The 27676-nt window shown below is 45.0% G+C and overlaps 1 protein-coding gene across 1 annotated transcript; it reads left to right on the top strand.

Annotated features, from left to right (window-relative positions):
- The first annotated feature begins 5353 nt into the window (after positions 1–5353).
- On the top strand, positions 5354–26573 carry LOC308664366 (aquaporin-3-like). The gene is made up of 6 exons (XM_081321579.1): positions 5354–5541; positions 16729–16855; positions 18406–18543; positions 19985–20103; positions 21498–21715; positions 23897–26573. The coding sequence occupies exons 1-6, from the start codon at positions 5434–5436 to the stop codon at positions 24063–24065; spliced, it is 879 nt and encodes a 292-aa protein (XP_081177705.1). The 5' UTR covers positions 5354–5433; the 3' UTR covers positions 24066–26573.
- Positions 26574–27676: the final 1103 nt, after the last annotated feature.

Below are 27676 nucleotides of genomic sequence, written 5' to 3'. Positions count from 1 at the left end.
TATTTATTTATTTATTTATTTATTTATTTATTTATTTATTTATTTAATTTGTATACCGCCCTTCTCCCGAAGGACTCAGGGCGGTGAACAGGGCAATACATAAAAACAAGATACAAAAATTAAAAATTATTAAAAAGTAATTAAACAGTGCCCGTAATAAATTAATACAGATTAAAAGTTAAAATCCATTTATAAAATCCAACCCCGTCCCATCAGGCCAGGCCAGCTTGTTCAAAGAGATGGGTTTTAAGATCGCGCCGGAAGGCTTATTAGGGCTTTCACACACCCCAAGCGGCATTATTACAAAGTCAGCTTAATTGCCCCCAACAATCTGGGTCCTCATTTTACCTACCTGGGAAGGATGGAAGGCTGAGTCAACCTTGAGCCTGGTGGGATGCGAACCTGCACTAATTGCAGGCAGCTGGTGTTACTTAAGGAGGCATTAGCCCACTGCTCCACCAAGGCTCTTCTCAGCCATTCAGGCCACGGCTGTCTCAAAGGTGCTTTTTTCAAGAGGCAACTGGACTTTTCTTGTTTCTCTTTGAAGACGTTTCTCTTCTCATCCAAGCAGCTTCAGAGCTGAAGAAGCTTCTTGGATGAGAAGCGAAAGGTCTTCAAAGAAAAACAAGAAAAACCCAGTTGCCTCTTGAATAAAGCACCTTTGGGACAATTCCACACCTGGAATACTGCATCCAGTTTTGGTCACCACGATGTAAAAAAGATGTCGAGACTGCAGAAAGGGTACAGAGAAGAGCAACGAAGATGATCGGGGGACTGGAGGCTAAAACATATAGGGAACGGTTGCTGGAATTGGGTATGTGTAGTTTAACGAAGAGAAGGACGGGGGGGGGACATGATAGCAGTGCTCCAATATCTCAGGGGCTGCCACAAAGAAGAGGGAGTCAAGCTATTCTCCAAAGCGCCTGAAGGCAGAAGAAGAAGCAACGGATGGAAACTAGTCAAGGAGAGAAACAATGTAGAACTAAGGAGAAACTTCCTGACAGTGGGAACAATTAACCAGTGGAACAACCTGCCTCCAGAGGTGGTGAATGCTCCAACACTGGAGGTTTTTAAGAAGAGACTGGACAGCCATTTGCCTGAAATGGTATAGGGTTTCCTGCCTGAGCAGGGGGTTGGACTAGATGACCTCCAAGGTCCCTTCCAACTACTACTTCTTCTTCTTCTTCTTCTTCTTCTTCTTCTTCTTCTTCTTCTTCTTATTATTATTATTATTATTATTATTATTATTATTATTATTATTATTATTATTATTAAAATGATGAGTGAAATGAAATTATGTATCAGCAGTTACTAGAATGGCTAAGCGTACGGCTGTTTTTTGTGTGAATTTGATGCACTAATGCTGTATTCTCTTACGCCATAAGAAATAATAAAATACATTGCTAAGCAAGACAGAGGTTAAGTGAGTTTTGCCTCAGTTTACGACTTTTCTGGCCACTGTTGCTAAGTGGTTCCATTTGTAACACATTTAGCAGTTGTTAAATGAATCGCTGCTGTTGTTAAGTTAGTAACACGATTGTTAAGTGAATCTGGCTACCCCATTGGCTTTTGCTTGTCACAAGGTTGCAAAAGGGGATCACATGACCCCGGGACACTGCAATCGTCATAAATACAAACCAGTTGCCTAGCGGCTAAGTGAAGTTGTTAAGTTAGTAACGTGGTTGTTAAGGGAATCTGGCTTCCCCATTAACGTTGCTTGTCAGAAGGTCACAACAGAGGATCACATGATCCTGGGGCACCACAACCGTCATAAATATGAGTCGGTTGCCAAGCATCTGAATTTTGAGCACGTGACCATGGGGATGCTGCAACGGTCGTAAGTGTGAAAAACAATCATAAGTGACTTTTTTCAGAAATTTGAATAGAATAGAATAAAACAACAGAATTGGAAGGGACCTTGGAGGTCTTCTAGTCCAACCCCCTACTCAGGCAGGAAACCCTATACCATTTCCGACAAAATGTAGCTCTGAATGGTCACTAAATGAACGTTGTAAGTCAAGGACTACCTATAGTTGTTGTGATGACTCCCTCAGATGCATCCCCAGATGCCTCTCCAGAGGTTACTTCAGAGAAGGATGAGCTGGCAGCTGAGGGCTACAAGCCAGGAGTGCAGGGGTCCGAGCAAGAGGGAGCAACCAGATGAACAGCCAGAGACAGGAGAGTCACGGGTACAGCTGGGAAGCTCAGAGGCTTTGGGTGCCAAGGCAGCTGGTCAGTGGAGATGAAGAAGAACTACCTCTTCCTCTGGATCTAAGAGCATGTAGGGCTGAGAGGAGGCAGGCACAAAGAGGTTCAGCCAAGCTATTTGCGAGGAGGCAGCCTTCGCCCTCTTGATGAGCTGCACCAGGAAGCCATTATTTAGCTGAGCAAGGGGAGTGAAATGATGCTGGGAACAACGTGTTTCTTTCCTTGCTATTTATTTATTTATTTTTATTTTATTTTATTTTAAGACCGAAGACTCAGGGTGGCTTACAAGCTTAGCAGTAGCCTTCATTCTATGTATATGCCTGCTTATTAGGGCTTTCACACACACCCCAAGCGGCATTATTACAAAGTCAGCTTAATTGCCCCCAACAATCTGGGTCCTCATTTTACCTACCTGGGAAGGATGGAAGGCTGAGTCAACCTTGAGCCTGGTGGGATGCGAACCTGCACTAATTGCAGGCAGCTGGTGTTACTTAAGGAGGCATTAGCCCACTGCTCCACCAAGGCTATGTGTTCTTGCCTTGAACTTTGGATTATGTTTCTTCAAATGTGGCCTTGCTTTTTCCCTGGGGGCTTGCTTTTGCCTTGGGAGCTTGCTTTTGCCTAGTGGACTGGACTCACCTTTGCCTTGAGGCCTAGTGTTGGCTTCATTTCAGTAGGCCGTGGAACTCACTGAAATATAGAATATAGAATAACAGAGTTGGAAGGGACCTTGGAGGTCTTCTAGTCCAACCCCCTGCTCAGGCAGGAAACCCAGGGCTTTTTTTCTCATAGAACGCTCAGAACGGACTTCCGGCACCTTTTTTGGATGGAACCTTGTAGGGTAGGCAAGGCGGGTTGTATGACATGTGTGAGTTCCGGCACCTTTTTCTTTTACAAAAAAAGCACTGAGGAAACCCTATACCATTTCAGACAAATGGTTGTCCAGTATCTTCTTGAAAACCTCCAGTGTTAGAACATTCACAGCTTCTGGAGGCAAGTTGTTCCACAGTTCTCACTGTCAGGAAATTTCTCCTTAGTTCCAGGTTGCTTCTATCCTTGATTAATTTCCATCCGTTGCTTCTTGTCCTACCCTTGGGGTTGAGCTGGTGCCAGCACAGGGAATTGCTGGAGAATACCAATCCAGGCTCAGAATAATAAAGAACTCCTACATACAATAAAAGACCCCTTAATAAAGACCCCCTAATTAGTGGTGTGTGCGTGTACTTGAGTGAGTGGGACAGCACAGTTGTGATTAAGTTGTGGTTCTTGGACTAAATCATTTCCCTCTCTCTGAGTTTCATCAAATTTAAGATGATTGGATTAACTCCCAGAATTTCTCAGCCAGTTGTGAGGTTCACACATCTTCAGGTTGGGGAGATTGAGAAACACAGCACTACATTGACTCGGTTGCTCAGAACTGTGAAGCCTTGGAAACCCAATTCCCACACCGCCTCCCCTAAAACTCAGGAAAGCCAGTCTGCACACCCTCCAGGCAACAATTTCCAAAGAAACCCATTAAAAAATAGTTGGGGGAAGGTTGTTTCTCTTCCTGGCTGGGAAACCTCTCGATTTTCACATTTGATCAGCCAACATAATAGCCTGCTGCTTTCATCCTGCGGGGGCAAAAGGTGGCGCCTGGAGCGATTATCCTCCAGGAATATTGAGATGTTTCTCCTGGAAAAAAAGCAAGAAGCACATGATTCTTAGCCTGGAGCATCTTTATAACAGAATAACTGGGACCTTGGACCTTGGAGGTCTTCTGATCAAAGAGAGAAGCCACCTGGAATTAAGGAGAAACTTCCCGACAGTGAGGACAATTAACCAGAAGAACAGCTTGCCACCAGAAATCGTGGGCGCTCCATCACTGGAGGTTTTCAAGAAGAGGCTAGACCAGGGGTAGGCAACCTTGGCCCCTTTATGACTCGTGGACTTCAACTCCCAGAATGCCTGAGTCAGCATAGCTGGCTCAGGAATTCTGGGAATTGGTCAATCATTTGTCTGAGATGTTATAGGTTCCCCTGCTTGAGCAGGGGGCTGGAGTAGAAGACCTCCAAGGTCCCTTCCAGCTTCTATTCTATTCTATTCTGTTCCGTTCCATTCCATTCCATTCCATTCCATTCCATTCCATTCCATTCCATTCCATTCCATTCTATTCTATTCTATTCTATTCTATTCTATTCTATTCTATTCTATTCTATTCTATTCTATTCTATTCTATTCTATTCTATTCTATTCTATTCTATTCTATTCTATTCCAACCCCCTCTCAAGCAAGAGACAATATACGATTTTGGACAAATGGTTGTCCAATCTATTCGTAAAAATCTCCAGTGAAGGAGCACCCACAACTTCTGAAGGCAACTTGTTCCACTGATTAATTGTTGTAATTGCCAGGAAATTCCTCCTTAGTTCCAGGTTGGTTCTCTCCTTGATTAGTTTCCATCCGTTGCTTCTTGTCCTGCCTTCAGCTGCTTTGGAGAAGAGCTTGACTCCCTCTTCTTTGGGGCAGCCCCTGAGATATTGGAACACTGCTAACATGTCCCCCCTCGTCCTTCTCTTCGTTAAACTACACATACCCAATTCCAGCAACCGTTCCTCATACGTTTTAGCCTCCAGTCCCCTGATCATCTTTGTTGTTCTTCTCTGCACTCTTTCTAGAGTCTCCACATCTTTTTTTCACATCGTGGTGACCAAAACTGCATGCAGGATTCTAAGTGTGGCCTTACCGGGGCGTTGTAAAGCCGTACGAACACTTCACGTGATCTCGATTCTATCCCTCTGTTAATGCAGGATAAAGCCACTATGTTGGCTTTATCCTGGTTGATCCTGGGTCTGAGGCACTCCAGCCTAGGAAGGTGTGGAATCAGATTTGAACCCTTTCCAAACACCCTGCTTCAACCGGGCAATGACTTCTGTGTGTGTGTGTGTGTGTGTGTGTGTGTGTGTGTGTGACATTGCTGAGAAGAAGAAAAGGAAAGGAAGGGAGAGAAAAAACAAACCACACGCTCTGTGCAATACTGTGCAGTGGGTGTGTCAGGGCGTGGGTGTGCAGAGCAGCAGCCACAGGGCAGAGGAGGACCCGGGGCGGATCCAAGATCTCTCCACCTGCTTATAAGCTGGAGCAGTTTTGGATTCTGACATGAGCCCCAGAGAGCTGTGGCTGACGTGCTGAGATCCAGGCAATTCCTAGACTCCTTCCACACCTGTAGTGTGAGATCCAGGCACCATGGGGAGGCAGAAGGAAGTGCTGACAGCCATCGGACGGAGGCTGCGGATCAGGAATAAGCTTCTCCGGCAGGCCTTGGCTGAATGCCTGGGCACTCTCATCTTGGTGGTACGTAAGTGGATGGGGACTTGGTGGGGAGGGGGAGGAGAAGAAGAAGAAGAAGAAGAGAGAAGGAGGAGGTGAAGGAGCAGAAAGAAGAACGATGGTGGTATTGGAAGATGAAGAGGAGAAAGAGGGGAAGAGGAGGAGAAAGGGAGGGAAAGGAGAAGGTGAGAGAGGAGGAGAAATGGGGGAATGGAGGTGGAGGAGGAGAAGAATGAGAAGAGGGGAGAGGGGAGAGAAAGGGGAGAGAAAGGGAGGAGGAGGAGGAGGAGGAGGAGGTGAAGCAGGAGAAAGAAAAAACGGTGGTATTGGAAGATGAAGAGGAGAAGGAGGGGAAGAGGAGGAGAAAGAGAAGGAGAAGAAAAGGAGGAAAGGGAAAGTGAGGGAGGAGGAGAAATGGGGGGTGGAGGTGGAGGTGGAGGAGAATGAGGAGAAGAGGAAAAAGAGGAGAGAAAGGGGAGAGAGGGAGGAGGAGGTGAAGCAGGAGAAAGAGTAGGGGAGAAATGATGGTGGCACTGGAGGAGGAGGAGGAGGAGGAGGAGAAGGGAGGAGGAGGAGAGAAAGAGGAAAAAAGGAAAAGAATGGGAGGGGAAGGAGAAGGAGAGAGAAAAAGGAGAAGGAGAAAAGGAAGGGATAGAAGGAGAAGGAGAAGAAGGATGAGAAGGAGAAGAATGGAAAGAGGAGGAGGAGAAGAATGGGACGAGGAGGAGGAGGAGGAGGAGGAGGAGGAGGAGGAGGAGGAGGAGGAAGGCTTTACTCTCTGCCACTGGATGTGAAGTTTTTGTAATCCATCCAAGACTGGGTTTGTGCACCCTTCTCCTGTCAACCAGTTAAAGATTCTATCTGCTCTGTTCACACAAGATGAGAACGGTTAAAGTTAGTCTGTTTTTCTTCTGGCTGAATATCTACCCTAGTGACGTCCAGCCTGTTTGGTTAATTTTGGCTGGAAAGTACTGTTCTAACCTAGGAAATGGACTTGATTAGGGACCAGGCTCAGACTGTTGTGTGAATGGAGCCAGGGACTGAAAAATCAGGCTGAGGTTTTCTCACTCGTTGTGCCCATGATGGATTTGCTTCCGGAAGGGAAGAAGAATTGAAAATTCTTTCTAAATCTGACTGTTTTGAACAGGCTAGCCTTGGAGTTTCACAGAGCTCCGTCAAGCAGTGTTGAAGCGTTCTGTCTAACTGGAAAGTTTGCACATTGGGTGTCGAAAAGTTTGAATTTCTTGAAAGGGTCCTTCCGACCTCTTCCAGAATTCAGATGGGGGAATGCTTCATATAGGTAATATTTAGAGCAGGGGGTGTTCAACCTTGGCAACTTTAAGACCTTTGGACTTCAACTCCCAGAATTCTGGGAGTTGAAGTCCACAAGTTTTGTGAGTTCAAGTTTCGCCTTAGCCATGACGTTGGCCGAGTTGGGTGGATGACTTTGGCCTATTCTCTCTCTCTCTCTCTCTCTCTCTCTCTCTCTCTCTCTCTCTCTCTCTCTCTCTCTCTCTCTCTCTCTCTCTCTCTCTCTCTCTCTCTCAATCCAACCCATCTCACAGGGTTGTTGTTGACAAAACTCTTCATAACTCAGTGTTACTCAACCTTGGCCACTTTAAGATGTGTGGACTTCCCTAGCCACCTTGGCAATTCTAGGAGTTGAAGTCCACCTGTGTTACAGTTGCTAAGCTTGAGAAATTTCACCTTAACTACTACACTAAAAAAAGCAAGGGAGGAGGAGAGGAAGGGAAGGAAGAAGGGAAAGGAAAGAAGGAGAGAGGGAGGAAGAGAAGGAAGGAGAAAGAGAGAAAGGGAAGGGAAGGAATGAGAGAGGGAGCAAAGGAAGGAAGGAGAGTGAGAACCAGGAAGGAAGGAGAGAGAAAGGAAGGGAAAGGAGAGAGAAAGGAAAGGGAAAGAGAGAGAGAAAGAAAGGGAAGGGAAGGGAGGAGAGAGAGAAGGAGGAAAGGAAAGGAAGAAGAGAGAGAGGAAGGGAAGGGAAGGAGAGAGAGAGAACAAAGGAAGGAAGGAGAGAGTGAGAGCAAGGAAGGAAGGAGAGAGAAAGGAAGGGAAAGGAGAGAAAGAAAGGAAAGGGAAAGAAAGAGCGAAAGAAAGGAAAGGGAAGGGAGGAGAGAAAGAGAAGAAGGAAAGTAAAAGAAGGAGAGAAAGAAAGGAAGGGAACAGAAGGAAGGTAGAGAGGAAGGGAAGAAAGGAGAGAGAAAGGACGGGAAGAGAAGGGAAGAAAGAGAAACACGGCTAACTTTGCAAGCTAATTCCTCTGAATAATAGCAGCTCCTTCTGTTTAAGTTTTGGTTGAGAGTGATCACCTTGGTACCATCCAACATTCTCCAAACATCACGTTGGTCATTGGTTGGCAAACCTGCCAGGTGATTTTTGCACCTCTTTAGCCCTACTTACCTTACTCCAAATCCTTTCGGGAGGCTGTAACTGAACCGTTGCTTATGGCCAGGGAGGTTAAGCCTTCCATTTCACAGGAGCTAAACTCTTGCCCAACCCATGACATTTCTTAAACCAGGGGTAGGCAACCTTGGCTCTTTTATGACTCGTGGACTTCAACTCCCAGAATTCCTGAGCCAGCCACGCTGGCTCAGGAATTCTGGGAGTTGAAGTCCACGAGTCATAAAAGAGCCAAGGTTGCCTACCCCTGCCTTAAATAATGCCCATCGTGCAGTTTTTCCAAGGCAAGTCTCATGGGGCACCTCTCCACGCTTAAGTAGAATCTGCTTGAAGTCATTCAGCGGGCTCAATTCACAGAATGAATCGGCCCCAAAGGACAGGGGGTCCTCGACTTATGACCACAATTGAGCCACAAATTTCCGTGCTAAGGGAGACCACGGTTGAGTTGAAGGTTGCCCCGTTTTATGACCTTCCTTGGCACAGTGCTTAAGTGAATCACCGCGGTTAAGTTAGCAACGCGGTGGTTAAGGGAATCTGGCTTCCCCATTGACTCTGCTGGTTAGAAAGTCGCAAAAGGGGATGACATGACCCTGGGATGCTACAGGCGTCATACGTACGAGTCCGTTGCCTAGTGCCTGAATTTTCATCGCATCCTCTTGGGCGTACTGCGATGCTTGAGAGTCATAAGTCCCATTTCTCAGTGCCACCGTAACCTAGAACAGTCAGTAAATGAACTGTTGTAAGTTGAGGACTACCTACAATCAGCCAGGTGTTGAGTCTAAGCTCGTTGGCCAAACTCAACCCGTCGTCTCTAGCAAAGGATGTGGGAAACTTTGAGCATCTTAATCTCTCCTTGCAATAGGAGTGGGGGGGATGAAGAAAAGACATTCTTTTGTTTTTCTACTTGGAGTAAACTTTTTCTGAAAACCGGGGAGAGAGGTCAATGATATTGTCACATCACAACAGTTGGAGTTGCTTTCCCCCAGTGTTTGGGATCAGAACTCCACAGCTCCATTGAGAGAAGAATGCGGGGAGGGGGCAGGTCTCCCCTCCTCTGTTCAAGGAGCTGCCTAGAGGTTTGCAAAAGCAGAAAAACAACGGCAAGCGGGAAGTGGCGGGGCCTTGCCATCTCCGCCACGCCCGTGCTGCGCACCGAGGTAACTCCGTAATACGCTGATTCTTTCATCAACCCACTGCTCCCCTGTGCACAGCCATTCCTGGAAATTAATGGAGCCGAAGCACATTGTGGCAATCCAAGTGAGAGCTGCCCAGAGTTTGTAGGATGGGCGGCTGTACGTAAATCTTTTAAATAAATCAGGCCAGAATCTTTGTAGCTCAGGGTTGAAAGGTGGGCTTCTTGATCTGGTCTCTGAGCTGGGTTGTTTTCTCACAGATATTTCATGACCCAATTAGAGGACATTGTCAGTGCTAGAAGGGAGGGGGGGTTTGTGGAGAGGAGGAGGAGGAGGAGGAGGAGGATGACGACGACTGTGGGGTCCTTGGTGCTCTCTGAACTGGGTTATTTTCTTGCAGATAGGTAACTTCATCAATTCTAGAAGGGGAGGGGGTTTGTGCTCTGTTTATATACTAGTGCAGGGGTAGGCAACCTTGGCTCTTTTATGACTCATGGACTTCAACTCCCAGAATTCCTGAGCCATCATGGGGGAACTTTGGCCCCTTCATGACTTGCGGACTTCAACTCCCAGAATTCCTGAGCCAGCACGGCTCAGCTTGGAAACCTCTCTCTTTCCCCTCAGCATGGCTGGCTCAGGAATTCTGGGAGTTGAAGTCCACGAGTCACAAAAGAGCCAAGGTTGCCTACCCCTGTACTAGTGGCTCGCCCTGTCAGTGTTGGTGTGAATGTTGTTGGTAATGTCTTGATTAGGCTGTTCTTTACTGAGATAGTAACCACCCGAGAACAGACAGCAAACCACCCCCTCCTTTCTAGCACTGGTGACATTGCCTAGTTAGAACATAGAATAACAGAGTCGAAAGGGACCTTGGAGGTCCTCTAGTCCAACCCCCTGCTTGAGTAGAAGACCCTGTACCATTTCAGTCAAATCGTTGCCCAGTCTTTTCTTAAAAGCCTCCAGTGATGGAGCACCCACAACTTCTGAAGGCAAGCCGTTCTACTAATTAGTTGTTCTCACTGTTAGGAAGTTTCCCCTTAGTTCTAGGCTTGATTAGTTCTCTCCTTGATTAGTTTCCATCCGTTGTTTCTTGTCTTGCCTTTGGGTGCTTTGGAAAATAGTTTGACACCCCCCCTCGTCTTTATAGGAGCCCCTCAAATATTGTATAATTATTGTACAATAATTATTAATTAATAAGTATTTATTATTATTGTATAATAAATATAATTGTAGAGTACCGTGTAGTATAGTATAATTGGGTCCTGAAACGTCTGCAATAAAAAAAAAACCTGCACACAGGGAGCACCAAGCTCCCCATAAGTAAGTAAGTAAGTAAGTAAGTAAGTAAGTAAGTAAGTAAGTAAGTAAGTAAATTTGAATCCCACGTATCCCTCAGACCAGGAATGGGAAATGTCAGCATATGTGGCCGATAACTGCCTTTCTCTGAGCTTCTACAAGGCTAAAAATGTCCACCGAACTGAGGGAAGAACCATCGACACAAATTACAGTTCCATCAAATCACCAAACCTTCCAATTTCTGGATTTTTAAATCTGATTTTGAATCATTTCAGCAATGCCAAGGGCTGCCAAAGGGAACGTTTTCTCAAACTGAAGTGTACGTTTTAGAGGGCTGTGGTTTTCTGTGTGTGTGTGTGTGTGTGTGTGGTGGTGTTTTATTTGCGGGAGACACAACTCTGCAGATTGAGGCACCCTGCGCATGGGCTGGAAGAATTGTTCCCCCAGCTCTGATGAATACATTGTGTGAAATTCGGGGGGGGGGGGAGATTCCCAGCCCTTTTGATATACTCTCCTGACATTCATGAGTTGACTTTTATGGATCTCTTAGCTGTCCCGAGCTTTCACTCTGGATAATTAACTGGCAATCTGACAAAGAAAGAAATATTTGGCCTGCTACTGAGGTAATAAAATTATCTCCTATCTTCCCTAAGGGCCAAATTCCTAAAGGGTAATGGGGTTAGTCCATGGGTTACAGCCAAACAGCTTAAGTAATTCCTTACGTCTCTGCAAACAGCAGTTTGATACCATGTTCTGTTGTTGAAGCTCAGCAATTCCTTTTTACGTCTGGGTTTTCCCTAAATATTATTTGAACTCCTTTTGGTCTTGACGTAGGTCAGTTCTGTGTCTTTACGTTCTGTGTAGATCTTTAATGTTAAAATGTCCATTAGAGGGCTGGAGGCTAAAACATAGAAAGAGTGTTTGTTGGAATTAGATATGTCTAATTTAATGAAAAGAAGGACTGGGGGAGACGTGATAGAAGTGTTCCAAAATCTCAGAGGCTGCCACAAAGAAGAGGGTGTCTCTGTGTGTCAAGCTATTCTCCAAAGCACCTGAGGGCAGGACAAGAAACAATGGATGGAAACTAAGCAAGGAGAGAAGCAACCTGGAATTACAGAGAAATTCCCTGACAGTAAGAACAATCAACCAGTGGAACAAGTTGCCTTCAGAAGTTGTGGGTGCTCGATCACTGGAGGCTTTCAAAAAGAGACTGGACAATCATTTATCTGAAAATGTATAGGGGATTGGACTAGAAGACCTCCAAGGTCCCTTCCAACTCTATTTGTCAAGCTTGAAGCTTGCTTTGCTGGTACAACAATTGTTGCTTCTTAGCTCGCCAACAAACGTGGGGCGAGGATAGGGAAATAGAATGCAGGCTACATAGATAAAGAAGGCAGACCGTGAGAATCAAGGATGACTCACCAGGTGTCTGACCAGCTCAGAGACATGTTCTCATAACAATGTATTTACAATTGGCCAATGTGACCTGTAGGGTTTGGCTTGGGGTTTGTCAGAGCTGGTTTTGCTAGGGGTGACATGGCAGCAGTTTTCCAATATTTGAGGGGCTCCCACAAAGAAAAGGGGGTCCACCTATTCTCCAAAGCACCTGAAAGCAGGACAAGAAGCAACAGATGGAAATTAATCAAAGAGAGAATAACAAAAAAGATCTAACAGATTTTTTTTAAAAAAAGTAGATATTGGAAGAGCAAAGAGATTATATTTGCCCAGGTCTGAATAGCTGAAAGGAAGAGTCTAAAACAGAATTCCTCAATCTCAGCAACTTTAAGTCATATGGATTTTAGTTACCCAAATTAGCCGGGGGATTCTGGGAGTTGAAGTCCATATATCTTCTTGTCTAAAAAAACCGTTAACCTCTCAATTGCAATGGACAAAAAACAACAGCAACCTAAAATTGTACAAATGAACCATGTACAAAAGAGCAAGAAGGACAGTGAAATTAAAATGCAAAACTAGAGGTGAATCAGCAGAGATTTCAACATGTCTTGAGCGTCTCAGTCATCAGTAAACAAGGTTGATTTAAACCCAAGAAGGCTTTAAAAGAGTGGATTAATTGGGAGAGAATTAGGCTTCAGATTTTAATCAACGGGCTGATTGGATCAATCAGTCAGTAAAAACACAATTTAACTGAAAAGATCTTGCAATGAGTTGGGGCCACACCTATTTGTGTTTGTGGCACACAGGCTTCAAAATATTAATTGGATGGATATACATGAATATATCTGTGGAAAGAGACCTTGCCTTTTTAAGTTCAAAAAGGATTGCAGCCTAACATTGCTTCTGAGTCTACTCAGAAGCAAGCTACATTGAATCTGTTAGGGCATGCTTTCTCAACCCAGCAACTTTAAGCTTAAAGCTGCTAAGGTGGTCGAGAAAGTTAGGATTTACGTTCCTGTAAGTTTGTACATATTATTATTATTATTATTATTATTATTATTATTATTATTATTATTATTATTATTATTATTATTATTATTTGCAAAATACGATTTCAAGTCCTCACGATGCTGATTTGTGACAAGCTGCAGTTTTCTTTTGTGAGCGGGTATGCATGGGGTTGTGTTGGAAAACATAACGTTGCGAAACGCTAGTGAACGCCAGCTTTCTTGCCCAACCCTGGCACCATTATCCTGTCTCTAGAAAGATTTCCCCAGTGCCAAGTTTAATTAACGAAGCTGCACACAAGAAGATCCCTATCACATCCCCAGGAGAACAAAAGAAACTTTGAAAGCTTGAAAATAGGCAGAATTTTTCGGGGAGCGCCTGATGATAGGCTTAAAAAGGGAAGCCTCCCTCCCCACTGCACCTCTTGGAACAGAGCAGATGAAATCTGTTAACAGCTTTAATGAAGTTTGGGATTGCTGGAATACAAGAAGATTAATTTTGGGAGGAACCCACTGGGCTTTGGCATTTACGAGCTATCCCTAAGGCAGGGAACACAAGCAGAATTGTGCAGGTGTTTTGTCTGTGTTCCCCACTGCACACACACACACCCCAGGCAAGGTGGGGCAGCTGTTGGAAAGGGAAATGGAAAGAAGGTGATTTAAGGGTGGCGTTTCAAGCAAAGCAACACTCACGGGGTTCCTGTGGATACACGCTCCCCTCTTTCCTTGTCCCATTATTCTTTTTTTTTCCCCTCCAAAGGGTGGCGTCAACAGGATGAGTTCAATCTGGATCAGGACGAGGGTGGGACCCTGGTTGGCTTTGTCACTTGGCTTAGCAAACCCTGATCTTGATTTTCCTTCGTTCTGGTGCCTACAGAACAAGAGCAGCAAGCCTTGATGGGTGGAGAACATGCTGGAGAATCTGGATTGGGTTGGGCTAAACCAGGTGTCCAAACCACGGCAACTTGAAGACCTGTGGACTTCAAGTTCCAAATTTCCCAAGCCAGTATGGGAATTCTGGGAGCGAAAGCCCACAAAGTTGCCAAAGGTTGAGCTAAAGCTTTGGAAGTATCTGTTGGGATCTTGACTCTGGAGTCTCCCTTTTCGAGGACTGTTTTACATATATTGTAAAAATACGAAGAACGGGTACGGGGCTTGGGTTTGGCTAGTCTAAAGAAAAGAAGAAACAGGGGAGACAGGATAGCAGTGCTCCAGTATCTGAGGGGCTGCCACAAGGCAGAGGGGGCCAGTTTGCTCACCAAAGCACCAGAGAGAAGGATGAGAAACAATGGTTGGAAACTAATGAAAGAGAGAAGCAACCTGGAATTAAGGAGAAACTTCCTGACAGTGAGGACAATCAACCAGGAGAATAGCTTGTCTCCAGAAATCGTGGGCGCTCCATCACTGGAGATTTTTAAGAAGAGACTGGACATTCATCTGTCTGAGATGGTATAGGATGGTTCTCCTGCTTGAGCAGGGGGTTGGACTAGAAGACCTCCAAGGTCCCTTCCAGCTCTATTCTATTCTATTCTATTCTATTCTATTCTATTCTATTCTATTCTATTCTATTCTGTTCTGTTCTGTTCTGTTCTACTCCAATCCATTCCCTTTTCTTTCTGATTCTATTCTATTCTGTTCTGTTCTGTTCTACTCCATTCCCTCTTCTTTCTGATTCTATTCTATTCTATTCTATTCTATTCTATTCTATTCTATTCTATTCTATTCTATTCTATTCTATTCTATTCTATTCTATTCTATTCTATTCTATTCTATTCTATTCTATTCTATTCTATTCTATTCTATTCTATTCTATTAATTCCATTCCATCTATTCTATTCTATTCTATTCTATTCTATTCTATTCTATTCTATTCTATTCTATTCTATTCTATTCTATTCTATTCTATTCTATTCTATTCTATTCTATTCTATTCTATTCTATTCTATTCTATTCTCAAGATGTCTTCTTGAGATGAAGGATTGATGGATAGCTTTGGGAACCTGCAGCTAGAACTCCATAGCTAGCTCACTTTAAGAAACCAAGGAAGGTTGAGCTGATGAGATCTTCTGTGGAAGACCTCAGGAAGAATCCAGGGCTGTGGACTACTTAACAAAGTTAAGAAGCAAAACAGTTTGGAATAGGGGCGTTTGCAGCCCATAGTGAAACCAGAAAGCTGGCTGGAGAATTCTGGCCGTTGAAGTCTGCCCATCTTAAAGCTGCTGAAGTTGAGAATCACTAGATGGTTGTGTCCAGTGCAGTGACTTTGTCGGTCTTCAAACAGGGCAGCTCTGTGTGAAAAGTGACACATGCGTTGTCTGCACTAATAATGCCCCACAGCACGGCACTATCTTGGAGATATTGAACCAGTCTGGTACACTACAAAATTGAGGTCTCTGAAGTGGGTGGGGTGAGAGGAAGTCACACAAATAAAGATGGCTGTCTCAGGCAGTGGATAATGGGTACTGTGAAAGTTTGTATCCCGAGGCACCAAGAAAATGGAATCAAAAAGCCACGATCCATTGAGGAGTGCAGAAACGACATTCTTTCCTCGCCTTTTCCAGGGAGCTGCAAAATGTGTAAATGGATTTAATATAACTTTTAACTGTCTGAAATGGTATAGGGTTGCCAGCTCAAGCAGGGGGTTGGACTAGAAGACCTCCAAGGTCCCTTCCAACTCTGTTATTCTGAATTCTGTTATTCTGTATAGGGTCTCCTGCTTGAGTAGGGTTGGACTAGAAGACCTCCAAGGTCCCTTCCAACTCTTATTCTGAATTCTGTTATTCTGTATAGGGTTTCATTCCTGAGCAGGGGGTTGGACTAGAAGACCTCCAAGGTCCCTTCCAACTCTGTTGTTCAGTTTCTGTTCTCTTTCAGCCTCAGCCCTCTTCCAGACCTCAAGTTTGGACCCGCAATTGATTTATTGCCCAGTTTGGCATGCCATTCTCCTTTAACCTTTCTCAGATTACAGCCATTGTTTTTTGACAGCCCAGAACATGACAGGAGTTTTCAATAACTCAACTCTTTTGGCAGTTTTTGGTCAAGCCCAAAGGCGTTGTTGTAATCAAGTTGTACCAAAGCCAAACTTACGGCAAGGGTGTCCAGGAGAAATCTTATCTTGTCCACGCCCCGGTGCAAGAAACTCCTTATTTGAAAGATAATAGGATTGCCTGACATAAAATGGCAAAGAATGCAATTCAAAGTCCATTTTTGGTTTAAAGCTCAAGGTCAAACAGCTATTCAGAATTTTCTTTTTTATCCTCTGCTATGGAGTGAACATTAATCACCTTGTCAGTGGAAGGAGGAAGGAACTAATCTGGGAGCAAACAAGGCTTGATTGCATAAGAACCTGAAATAAAATGGAAAAAAAAATATTTTCTTGGTTTCTTGGTTACACGGAAACTCTTCTCCGTAATGCTACACCAAAAGTCCCTGACGTATGACCACAAGCGAGCCCAACATTTCTGTGGCTAAATGAGACATCGGTTAAGTGAATTTTGCCCCATTGTACAACCTCTCTCCCTGCCGTTGTTAAGTGAATCACTGCACTCGTTAAATCGGTAGCACGGTTCTTAAGTGAATCACCGCACTTGTTAAATCAGTAACACGGTTGTTAAATGAATCCGGCTTCCCCCTTGACTTTGCTCGTCAGAAGGTTGCAAAAGGGGATCACGTGACCGTCATAAATACGAGTCAGTTGCCAAGTGTCAGAAATATTGATCATGTGACCCTGGGGATGTCGTCACGGTCTTAAAGTGTGAAAAAACAGTCGCAAGTTCTCCTTTCCCAGTGCTCTTGTAACTTGGAACGGTCACTCAGTGAACTGCTGTTAAGTCGAAGACTACATGTGAATATGGGCCACTTGCCGAGCGCCCGAAAGGCATTCCCAAGACCGTGTGACTCCAGTGAATTCTCTCCTTTTCTGAGGCTTCAAACTTGACTTCACCGAGATTCCTCCTTCTTTCCAGATGTTCGGTTGCGGTTCCGTGGCTCAGCTGGTGCTCAGCAAAGGGACTCACGCCCGCTTCCTGACGGTCAACCTGGCATTTGGTTTTGCTGTGACGCTTGGGATTCTGATTGCTGGACAAATCTCAGGTAGGGGGACTTTATTTATCTGAAAGACGTACGTGGCCACCCATCTTCTGCACCGTAAACCTGGCAGCTCACATCCACAGCAATACAGAGTTTCCTTTCCTTTCCTTCCCTTTTTCCTTCTTCCTTCCTTCCTTTCCTTTCCTTTCCTTTCCTTTCCTTTCCTTTCCTTTCCTTTCCTTTCCTTTCCTTTCCTTTCCTTTCCTTTCCTTTCCTTTCCTTTCCTTTGCTTCCCTTTCTTTCCTTCCCTTTCCTTCCCTTTCCTTTTTCCTTCCCTTCCCTTCCCTTCCCTTTTTCCTTCTTCCTTCTTTCCTTTCCTTCCTTCCCTTCCCTTCCCTTCCCTTTCCTTCCCTTCCCTTCCCTTCCCTTCCCTTCCCCTTCTTTCTTTCTTTCTTTCTTTCTTTCTTTCTTTCTTTCTTTCTTTCTTTCTTTCTTTCTTTCTTTCTTTCTTTCTTTCTTTCTTTCTTTCTTTCTTTCTTTCTTTCTTTCTTTCTTTCCTTCCCTTCCCTTCCCTTCCCTTCCCTTCCCTTCCCTTCCCTTCCCCTTTCTTTCTTTCTTTCTTTCTTTCTTTCTTTCTTTCTTTCTTTCTTTCTTTCTTTCTTTCTTTCTTTCTTTCTTTCTTTCTTTCTTTCTTTCTTTCTTTCCTCCCTTCCCTTCCCTTCCCTTCCCTTCCCTTCCCTTTCCTTTTTTCCTCTTCTTTCACAGGCAATGCAGAAATGCCCTCCTGTTTAAAATATTTAAAATAAGCGATATATTAACTGCTTGTCCAGGCCTAACCTTTCTGATCTCCATTATTAGTCTGATTCACAAGGGGAGGGAGGGGTTCACACAAATGGATCATTTTAGCAGGCAGCAAAACTGCCGTGTTTGCAAACTGGAGGCTTGAGAGAATCCAGACAATGGGTGCATTCACTAAACCGCTCAGAGTGTTGGCCTTGTTCCTTGCTTGGCTTGGAGGGCTGGATCGGACCATATCTTAGGGTCAGTAAGCAGCAATGGTGATGCAAAGGCTTCTGCTTACTTCCTCGTGTCCCAGAGTCTGACCCAAGTTCAGTAATCCTCAAGTGACGTCTTTCGTGGAGTCTGCCCAGTACGGTTGTAAGTCACGACGATTGCAAAGCGGGTCACCACGTGACCGAGTTGATTTTACCACCTTTACTGGCCCCGGTCATTAAGCAAACACAGTTGCCATCAAAGCACATTGTGTTGCAGGTTGTTAATCAAACTCCACAGCCGTTAAGCAAATTCATTGTTTGCTCAAGGGGCATTTTTGCCGAAAATTAGAATTCAAAGCTGTTTTTCTGCAAAAACGTCGTAACATTGTGCTTGTGTGACTGGGGGATGCTACCTACAGGATGCTACACCCCAGTTTGGATCATGTGACCATGGGGGATGCTGCAATGGTTGTAAATGTGAAAAACGGTCATAAGTCATTTTTTTCGGTCCGGTTGTAACTTTGAACGTTCACTAAACAAACGATTGGAAGTTGAGGGACACTCATACTTTACTTTTTATTTTGGACATTTGTCTAACCATGGGATATTTTTACACAGGTGGTCACTTGAATCCTGCGGTCACCTTTGCGATGTGCTTCATGGCCCGGGAACCTTGGATCAAGCTTCCGATTTACACCCTCGCCCAGACCCTGGGTGCTTTCCTCGGAGCAGGCATCGTTTTCGGCTTATACTTTGGTGAGTCCATTCAAGGAGTTCTTTCTTCCTGGCTTCAAGGGCTGGCCATCTCCTTCAGCTTCCATCTTCATCCAGGTGGCCTCCATTGCCTTTCCTCCTCCTCCTCCTCCTCCTCCTCCTCCTCCCTTTTAACACGGATGAAGTTACCTAGTCAGGTTATGAAATGTCTGTAACTAAAGAAGTAGGTTCAGAGAGCACCAAGGACACCACAGTCCTCCTCCTCCTCCTCCCTGCCAACCTTACTCCCTGTCAACCCTAATAGTACTGAAGAAGTTACCTAGTCAGGTTATGAAACATCTGCAAGGAAACAACGAAGTTCAGAGAGCACCAAGGACCTCACAGTGCTCCTCCTCCTCCTCCTCCTCCTCCTCCTCCTCTTCCTCCTTCTCCTCCCTGCCAACCTTACTCCCTGTCAACCCTACTCCCTTATAGCACTGAAGATGTTACCTAGTCAGGTTATGAAACATCTGCAAGGAAACAATGAAGTTCAGAGAGCACCAAGGACCTCACAGTACTCCTCCTCCTCCTCCTCCTCCTCCTCCCTGCCAACCTTACTCCCTGTCAACCCTAATAGTACTGAAGAAGTTACCTAGTCAGGTTATGAAACATCTGCAAGGAAACAAAGAAGTTCAGAGAGCACCAAGGACCTCACAGTACTCCTCCTCCTCCTCCTCCTCCTCCCTGCCAACCTTACTCCCTGTCAACCCTAATAGTACTGAAGAAGTTACCTAGTCAGGTTATGAAACATCTGCAAGGAAACAAAGAAGTTCAGAGAGCACCAAGGACCTCACAGTACTCCTCCTCCTCCTCCTCCTCCTCCCTGCCAACCTTACTCCCTGTCAACCCTACTCCCTTATAGCACTGAAGATGTTACCTAGTTAGGTTATGCAACATCTGCAAGAAAATCACCAAGCTCAGTGAGCACCCAGGATCCCACAGTTAAACTCTGAGCTACAAAGATTCTCTTCTGTTGAAACAAGAGCATTTCCTGTCTTCTCAGCATAGGCTAGAAGAAAGAAATGCTGAATTCATATTGGATTTGCAGTCCATCTAAGCTGTTTGCGTCAAGTCTCGTGGCACTATCAGCTTTATTGATCCTAGTGGACCTCAAAAGACACCTTTGTTTAACAGGGAAAGGTTTAAAACTCCTCATTATGATGGAAACAGTAAAAAGCTGAATTATCTTCAGGGCTGTTGCCCTGCCCGGGGGTGTCTGATGTGTGTGTGTGTGTGTGTGTGTGTGTGTGTGTGTGTCAAGAAAGGTCAAGATGGGGACTGCAACTGCATGATCAAAGTCCTGACCGTTTTTTTAAACCTGTGTTGTACCGTGTGATACCTCTGAAAAAGGAGGCATGGCTTTGATGGAACTTCTTTTGGGGGGTGATTGGGAAGGAATTCTGGGTGGTTTCCTTCAATTCTCTGTTTTGATCCCTTTTTCTAGATGCCATCTGGGCATTCGGTGAAAACCAACTCTTTGTAGTGGGTCCCAATGGGACGGCTGGCATCTTTGCCACCTATCCGTCAGAACACTTGAATTCCCTCAATGGATTTTTTGACCAGGTAAGGCACAAATGTCCAGACTCAACACGATCATATTGGGGGAATATTAAGCAAAGCCTAGTTGATGAAAAGACAAACTAGGGATGACGTGATAGCGGTGTTCCAATATTTGAGGGGCTGCCGCAAAGAACAGAACAGAACAGAACAGAACAGAACAGAACAGAATAGAATAGAATAGAATAGAATAGAATAGAATAGAATAGGAAGGGACCTTGGAGGTCTTCTAGTCCAGCCCCTTGCTCAAGCAGGAAAACCTATACCATTTCAGGCAAGTGACTGCCTAGCCTCTTCTTAAAAACCTCCAGTGATGGAGTGCCCACAATTTCTGGAGGCAAGCTGTCCCACTGGTTAATTATCCCCACTGTTAGGAAATTTCTCCTTAATTCCAGGTTGCTTCTCTCTTTGGTCAGTTTCCAACCATTGTTTGTTGTCTTGCCCTCTGGTGAAGAAGAAGAGGGGGGTCAACCTATTCTCCAAAACTCCTGAGGGCAGGACAAGAAGCAACGGATGGAAACTAATCAAGGAGAGAAGCAACCTAGAACCAAGGAGAAATTTTATAACAGTGAGAACAATTAATGAGTGGAACGGCTTTCCTTCAGAGGTTGTGGGTGCTCCAACACAGGAGGTTTTTTCAGATTGGACATCCTTTGTCTGAAATGGTATAGGGTTCCCTGCCTGAGCAGTGGGTTGGACTAGAAGACCTCCAAGGTCCCTTCCACCTCTGTTATTCTGTTAAGCTTCAGTCTCTTGAGATGACCATAATAGCTTAGCACGTTGTACCTAGGTTGTTTCTCTTTTGAAGTCTAGCATTCTTGGTGGAGCAGTGGGCTAATGCCTCCTTAAGTAACACCAGCTGCCTGCAATTAGTGCAGGTTCGCGTCCCACCAGGCTCAAGGTTGACTCAGCCTTCCATCCTTCCCAGGTAGGTAAAATGAGGACCCAGATTGTTGGGGGCAATTAAGCTGACTTTGTAATAATGCCGCTTGGGGTGTGTGTGTGAAAGCCCTAATAAGCAGGCATATACATAGAATGAAGGCTACTGCTAAGCTTGTAAGCCACCCTGAGTCTTCGGAGAAGGGCGGGATATAAATGGAATTAAATTAAATAATGTTGGGACAGGTAGAAGAGAAGAAAACCACAAACAGCATCGTGGTGGATGGATGGTGATAGATGGGACACCTGAAGGGCATATCGGGGACAGGTCATTCTGGAGAAGGTCTAAGTGTGTGTTATAAGGTCTCCTGTCTTGGGCAGTAGGTTGGACTAGAAGACCTCCAAGGCCCCTTCCCTTTTGTGTCATTGTCAAGACACTCTTAAGATTTATCAAAGTGACTTCCTATTTCTTTGAGGAACACGTGTTTTAATCTCCTTCTTTCTACCCTCTTCCTTCTTAGTTCATTGGCACTGCAGCATTGATAGTGTGTGTGCTGGCCATTGTGGATCCTTACAACAACCCCGTCCCAAGAGGTTTGGAGGCCTTCACAGTTGGCTTCGTCATCTTGGTTATTGGGACGTCCATGGGCTTCAATTCTGGTTACGCCGTCAACCCAGCTCGAGACTTTGGGCCCCGTCTCTTCACCGCCATTGCTGGCTGGGGCACCGGTGTTTTCACGTAAGTGCCTTCCGTGTCTGGTCTGTGACTGAACTTTGAGCAGGGGGTTGGACTAGAAGACCTCCAAGGCCCCTTTCAGCTCTTTTGCTCTTCTGTTTTTCACTAAAACCTATGAAGAACGGTTGCAGGATTTGGGTTGGGCTAGACTAATGAATAGAAGGACTAGGAGTGACATGATAGCAGTGTTCCAGTATTTGAGGGACTGCCACAAAGAAGCGGGGTGTGGGGTGTGGGGTGTGTGTGTGTGTGTTTTTGAACTTATTTTCCAAAGCACCAGAAGGCAGGACAAGAAACAATGGATGGAAACTAGTCAAGGAGAGAAGCAACCTAGAACTAAGGAGAAACCTCCTGACAGTGAGAACAATTAACCAGTGGAACAACCTGCCTCCAGAGGTGGTGAATGCTCCAGGACTGGAAGTTTTTAAGAAGAGACTGGACAAACATTTGTCTGAAATGGTATAGGGTCTCCTGCTTGAGCAGGGGGTTGGACTAGATGACCTCCAAGGTCCCTTCCAGTTCTAGTCTGATTGGTTGATATTGCTATGATTGTTGTTCGGTGCCAAGGGAAATGTCTAGAAGGCACAGTCGGTGAGATGGGGTGTGGAACTGGGGTGTGGAGGTGAGGAACAATTCCATTGTTAATGATTGCCCAATGAATCTACGTTGATGCTACAGTTTTGCTGGATCCTGGGCAAAAGGTTGATAGGCAGGAATCCTAAAATTCAGTTTTACCTGTCCAATTCAGTAAAAAGAAGAGATAGTTCAAAGCCAAGGGGGGGGGAAAGAGAAAGATGACCCCCCCCTATGATCTTGAAAAGCATGAATAGAAATAGGTCACTGAGGGTGAAGGGAAGAGAGGAGACATACCCAACTGTGAATTCCTTGCTGCTCTCTGACCTTCGTGGTTTTCTTGCAGGCGTTTCATGACCCAACTAGGTAAATATCTTCAATGCTACTGATAATAGCACTACTGATACTGGTAGCATTGATTATGTGACCTACCTGGGTCATGAAATGTCTGCAAGAAAACAACTCAAGCTCGGAGAGCAACAAGGACCCCATAGTCCTCCTCCTCCTCCTCTCCACAAACCCCACTCCCTCCCTAGTTGGGTTATGAAATGTCTGCAAACGAACAACCAAGCTCAGAGAGCACCCAGGACCCCACAGTCCATCCTCTTCTCTTCTTCCTCCTTCTGTTTCTCCTCCCCTAAACAAACTTCACTCCCTTCTAGCACTGATGATGTTACCTAGTTGGGTCATGAAATGTCTGCAAATGAACATCCAAGCTCAGAGAGCAATCAGGACTACACAGTCCATCCCTCCTCCTCCTCCTCCTCCTCCTCCTTTCCACAAATCCCACTCCCTTCTAGCATGGATGATGTTACCTAGTTGGCTCATGAAATGTCTGCAAATGAACATCCAAGCTCAGAGAGCACCCAGGACTCCACAGTCCCTCCTCCTCCTCCTCCTCCTCCTCCTCCTCCTCCTCCTCCTCCTCCTCCTCCTCCTCCTCCTCCTCCTCCTCCTTTCCACAAATCCCACTCCCTTCTAGCATGGATGATGTTACCTAGTTGGCTCATGAAATGTCTGCAAATGAACATCCAAGCTCAGAGAGCACCCAGGACTCCACAGTCAGTCCTTCCCTCTCCCCCTCCTCCTCCTCCTCCTCCTCCTCCTCCTCCTCCTTTCCACAAATCCCACTCCCTTCTAGCACTGATGATGTTACCTAGTTGGCTCATGAAATGTCTGCAAATGAACATCCAAGCTCAGAGAGCACCCAGGACTCCACAGTCCCTCCTCCTCCTCCTCCTCCTCCTCCTCCTCCTCCTCCTCCTCCTTTCCACAAATCCCACTCCCTTCTAGCATGGATGATGTTACCTAGTTGGCTCATGAAATGTCTGCAAATGAACATCCAAGCTCAGAGAGCACCCAGGACTCCACAGTCAGTCCTTCCCTCTCCCCCTCCTCCTCCTCCTCCTCCTCCTCCTCCTTTCCACAAACCCCACTCCCTTCTAGCACTGATGATGTTACCTAGTTGGGTCATGAAATGTCTGCCAACAAACAACCAATCTCAGGGAACACCCAGGACCTTACAGTTCAGCCCTGAACTCCCAATATTCTCTCCTATTGACCTAGCCAACTACATTTCATCTCACCATTTCCCCTGCTTGTATCTTACAGCGCTTGTGGACACTGGTGGTGGATTCCTATCGTTGCCCCCTTCCTTGGTGCCATTGCAGGTGTGATGGTCTACCAGCTGATGATAGGTTGCCATGATGAACCACCTCCTGAAGCCAACGACGAGGAGAGCGTCAAGCTGTCCAACGTGAAGCAGAGGGACAATGTCTGAAGCTGCTGAGCAATGCACTTGCTCCTTGAACAATTTTTTTTTAAAAAAAAAGAAGATAAAAATTTAAAAACTGAAAAGAACCAAAGAAGAAAGCAAAATGTTCTCACAACAGGAGTTTGAAGCCTTCTCTACACTTACTTCTTTGTCTACCTTTGATGTTTTTTTGTTAAGGCAGCTTTCTCCCATCAGGTTCCCTCCAGATGTTTTTGGAACTAGAATTCCCAGGTTCTTCTTTCAACCTGCTGGCTGGGGATGATGGGAATTGGAGGCCCACCAAATCTGGAGGTCACCAGATGGAGGGAACGGCATAGGAATGTGCAGGTCTACCCTTCATCTTTTTGTCAAGGCAGCTTCCCCCCCCCCTCCAGTTCTTTCCAGACGTTTCTGGAACTAGAATTCCCAGGTTCCTTTTTGATCATGTTGTCTGGGGAGAATGGGAATTGCAGTACCGGCAGACCTGGAGGTTACCAGGTGAAGGGAGCTGCCTGTGAACATACATGTTGATGTTTCTATTAAGGTAGCTTTCTCCCATCAAGTTCCTTCCAGATGTTTGGGAACTAGAATTCCCAGGCTCCTCTTTGACCATATTGGCTAGGAAGAATGAGAATTGCAGTCCCAGCAGATCTGGAGGTCACCAGATGGGGGAAACTGCCAGTGAATGTGCATATCTCTTGTCTTGTTGGGGGATTATGATCCAACTTAGCTTGCTCTGTGGGACCACCTGTCCAATAGTTGTGCTTCCAGTTGGGATGTTTTGGCTACCTGGGGCTCCTCTTTCACTAAGTCCTAACAGGTTTGCCGCTCCCCTGTTGCTTCTTCTTTTGGCATCAGATGTGTTTGGAGGGTATAGATTCATCTTTGTAAATAAATTTGTGGGCCACGGTTTGAGAAAAGGATGGGGAAAAAAGCTATTACATCTGTTGTGCACAGCTGGATAGTCCCAATCCATTCATTTATAGGGCTGGATTTTCTGCAAAACATTTAGGGTGAATGAGTCAATGATACAAGATACCGAATAAGAGAGTCGGACCTTGGAGGTCTTCTAGTCCAACCCTCTGCTCAAACGGGAGACCCGATACCATTCCAGAAAAATGATTATTCAATATTTTGTTGGAAATCTCCAGTGCTGGAGTACCCACAACTTCTGGAGGCAAACCAGGCCGAAGTCCTAAATTTGGCCAACTTTTTTTTTCTCTTCGTTTGTTGCAAAAAAAAGAAAATTCTGACAATAGGAATTGAATTCAAGAGTGCGGATAGACAGGGAAAAATCCCATCAAGAGGAAAATGCAATTGTTTTACTGTTGTTGACCTTAAGCCAAACATTGTAGAAAAATGTTTGGAGGGTCCCATGCTGTCTTTCTAGGCCAACTAGAAATTTCTCTAGATTATTCTAGACAAATAATTTTTGTCCCAAGCATTTAAGTCTTTTGCTTACTGAAAAACCACTGTGTACATTTAATTCTTGCTTTAACTTGTTTTTTTTACTTCATTGTCTTAAACGCACATTTATAAAGAGATCTTCAGATAGTTACTACTACCACGTGTCATTCACACCCAGGGATGTGTGTGGCAGGACTGAGTGTTGAATTTTGGCCCAGGTCTTTTACATAGGGATATTTTTAATGCCTAGTGGGTAGTACAACAGAACTGGGAAGAAAAGAAAAGTGTAGATTAGTAATATCAGGCAATACCTCCAGTTTTTTCAGAGTCAGTTTAATCTAGTGGTTAAGGCACCAGCCTAGAAACCAGATGGTGAGTTCTAGTCTGGCCTTAGGCGTGAAATTTGAATGGGTGACTTTGGGCCAACCACCAGGAGGTGGTGAGTTCTAGTTCTGCCTTAGCCATGAAAGCCAGTTGAGTGACTTTGGGCCAACCACCAGGAGATGGTGAGTTCTAGTTCTGCCTTAGCCATGAAAGCCAGTTTGGTGACTTTGGGCCAACCACCAGGAGATGGTGAGTTCTAGTTCTGCCTTAGCCATGAAAGCCAGTTTGGTGACTTTGGGCCAATCACTAGGAGATGGTGAGTTCTAGTTTCCACTTTAGGCTCAAAAGCTGGTTGAGTGACTTTGGGCCAGTCATTCTGTTTCAGTCCAACCCACTGTGCAGGGTTGCTGTGTAGGAGGAGGAAGGGGTATTAGGTATGTTCCCTACCTTGAATTATTTGTAAAAAATAATAAAGGCAGAATACAAATAAAATCAATAAAAATTCATCTGGACCCTAACCTATCCTTTTAAAAAAAAAAGCACTTCCAATGAAACTATGTAAGATACACACACACACACACGGAGAGAGAACTCTTCCTATTGCCTGTGTGATGCAAGCTTCCTTAAATTATGGGTTCCCTGAACAATCTGTAAAGTTTTTACCATTTGTATTGTATTTCCAGGTATTATTTTTTTTTTAAAAATGAAATTAATACATGTCTTGTATAATTGCTGTGATTGTTTTGCAGTATTTGTAAACTGGACTGTAATAAATAGATTGGCCTTGCAAATGCCACTGTTTGATACGAACGAATTGCATTGAATCCTTTGTATTTCTATTTGTGCACAGTCCTTGATGCTCTCATGACCCAACTAGGTAACATCATCAGTGCTAGAAAGGAGAGAGGGTTGTGGGGTGGGGGGGGGGGGAGAAGAAGAAGGAGGAGGAGGAGGAGGAGGAGGAAGCGGAAGACCATGGGGTCTTTGGTGCTCTCTGAGCTTGGTTGTTTTCATTACCCCACTAGGTAACTTTATCAATCCACTAACCTAGTTATCGAGTTTAATGATGAAATATCTGCAGGAAAACCACCAACCTGAGTGAGCAACCCAGACCCCCTTTATTAAGTACAACTTTGCAACTCAACAGATGGCTAACTGGGTTTGCTTTTCCCTGCTTCTGACCCAACACCGGCTATGTTTCCACAATATACTTGACCTGCTAGGGCAGGGTTAGGCAACCTGGGCTCTTTTATGACTCGTGGACTTCAACTCCCAGAATTCCTGAGCCAGCACGGCTCAGCTTGGAAACCTCTCCCTTTTCCCTCAGCGTGGCCGGCTCAGGAATTCTGGGAGTTGAAGTCCACCAGTCATAAAAGAGCCCAAGGTTGCCTACCCCTGTGCTAGGGGAATTGATCTTCCCTCTGGATGGAAACAAAACACATCCATGTATAGCAACTAGCAATCAGAAGACACGATGAAACCTCTTTAATTTCACAATACAAGGACAGAGATAAGTTAACCATCATTTCAACCGGGAAGCTCTGAGCATCCTAGACCTAGCCAAGTCCAAACTTGCTAGAGAATTCCTGGAAGCCTGGCACTTTGACAAATTGGCTATTGACAAGCAAATTGAGATAGGCAACCTCTTCATTCCATTCCACAGAGTCAATCAAAAAAGGTGAAAGACCAAAACACTTCCTCACCAGCAAACACTGAGATAAGCACAGATTAACTCCACCTTCGATCTAGACCAACAATCAAGAAGTAAATCACACTCCAATCAAGGAACTGCCAAGGCCACTCTCACCAACACTGACAGGGCAAGCCATATGTATATAAACAGAAGTAAACCCCACTCCTTACTAGCATTTACTACTTTTGTCATGAAACATCTGCAAGAAAACGAC

The sequence above is a fragment of the Vipera berus genome (genome assembly GCF_964194415.1).
Source record: "Vipera berus genome assembly, chromosome: 2".
NCBI lineage: Eukaryota > Metazoa > Chordata > Lepidosauria > Squamata > Viperidae > Vipera > Vipera berus.
Note: the sequence above shows the minus strand (reverse complement) of the source record. Positions and strands in the feature narration are given on the sequence as shown.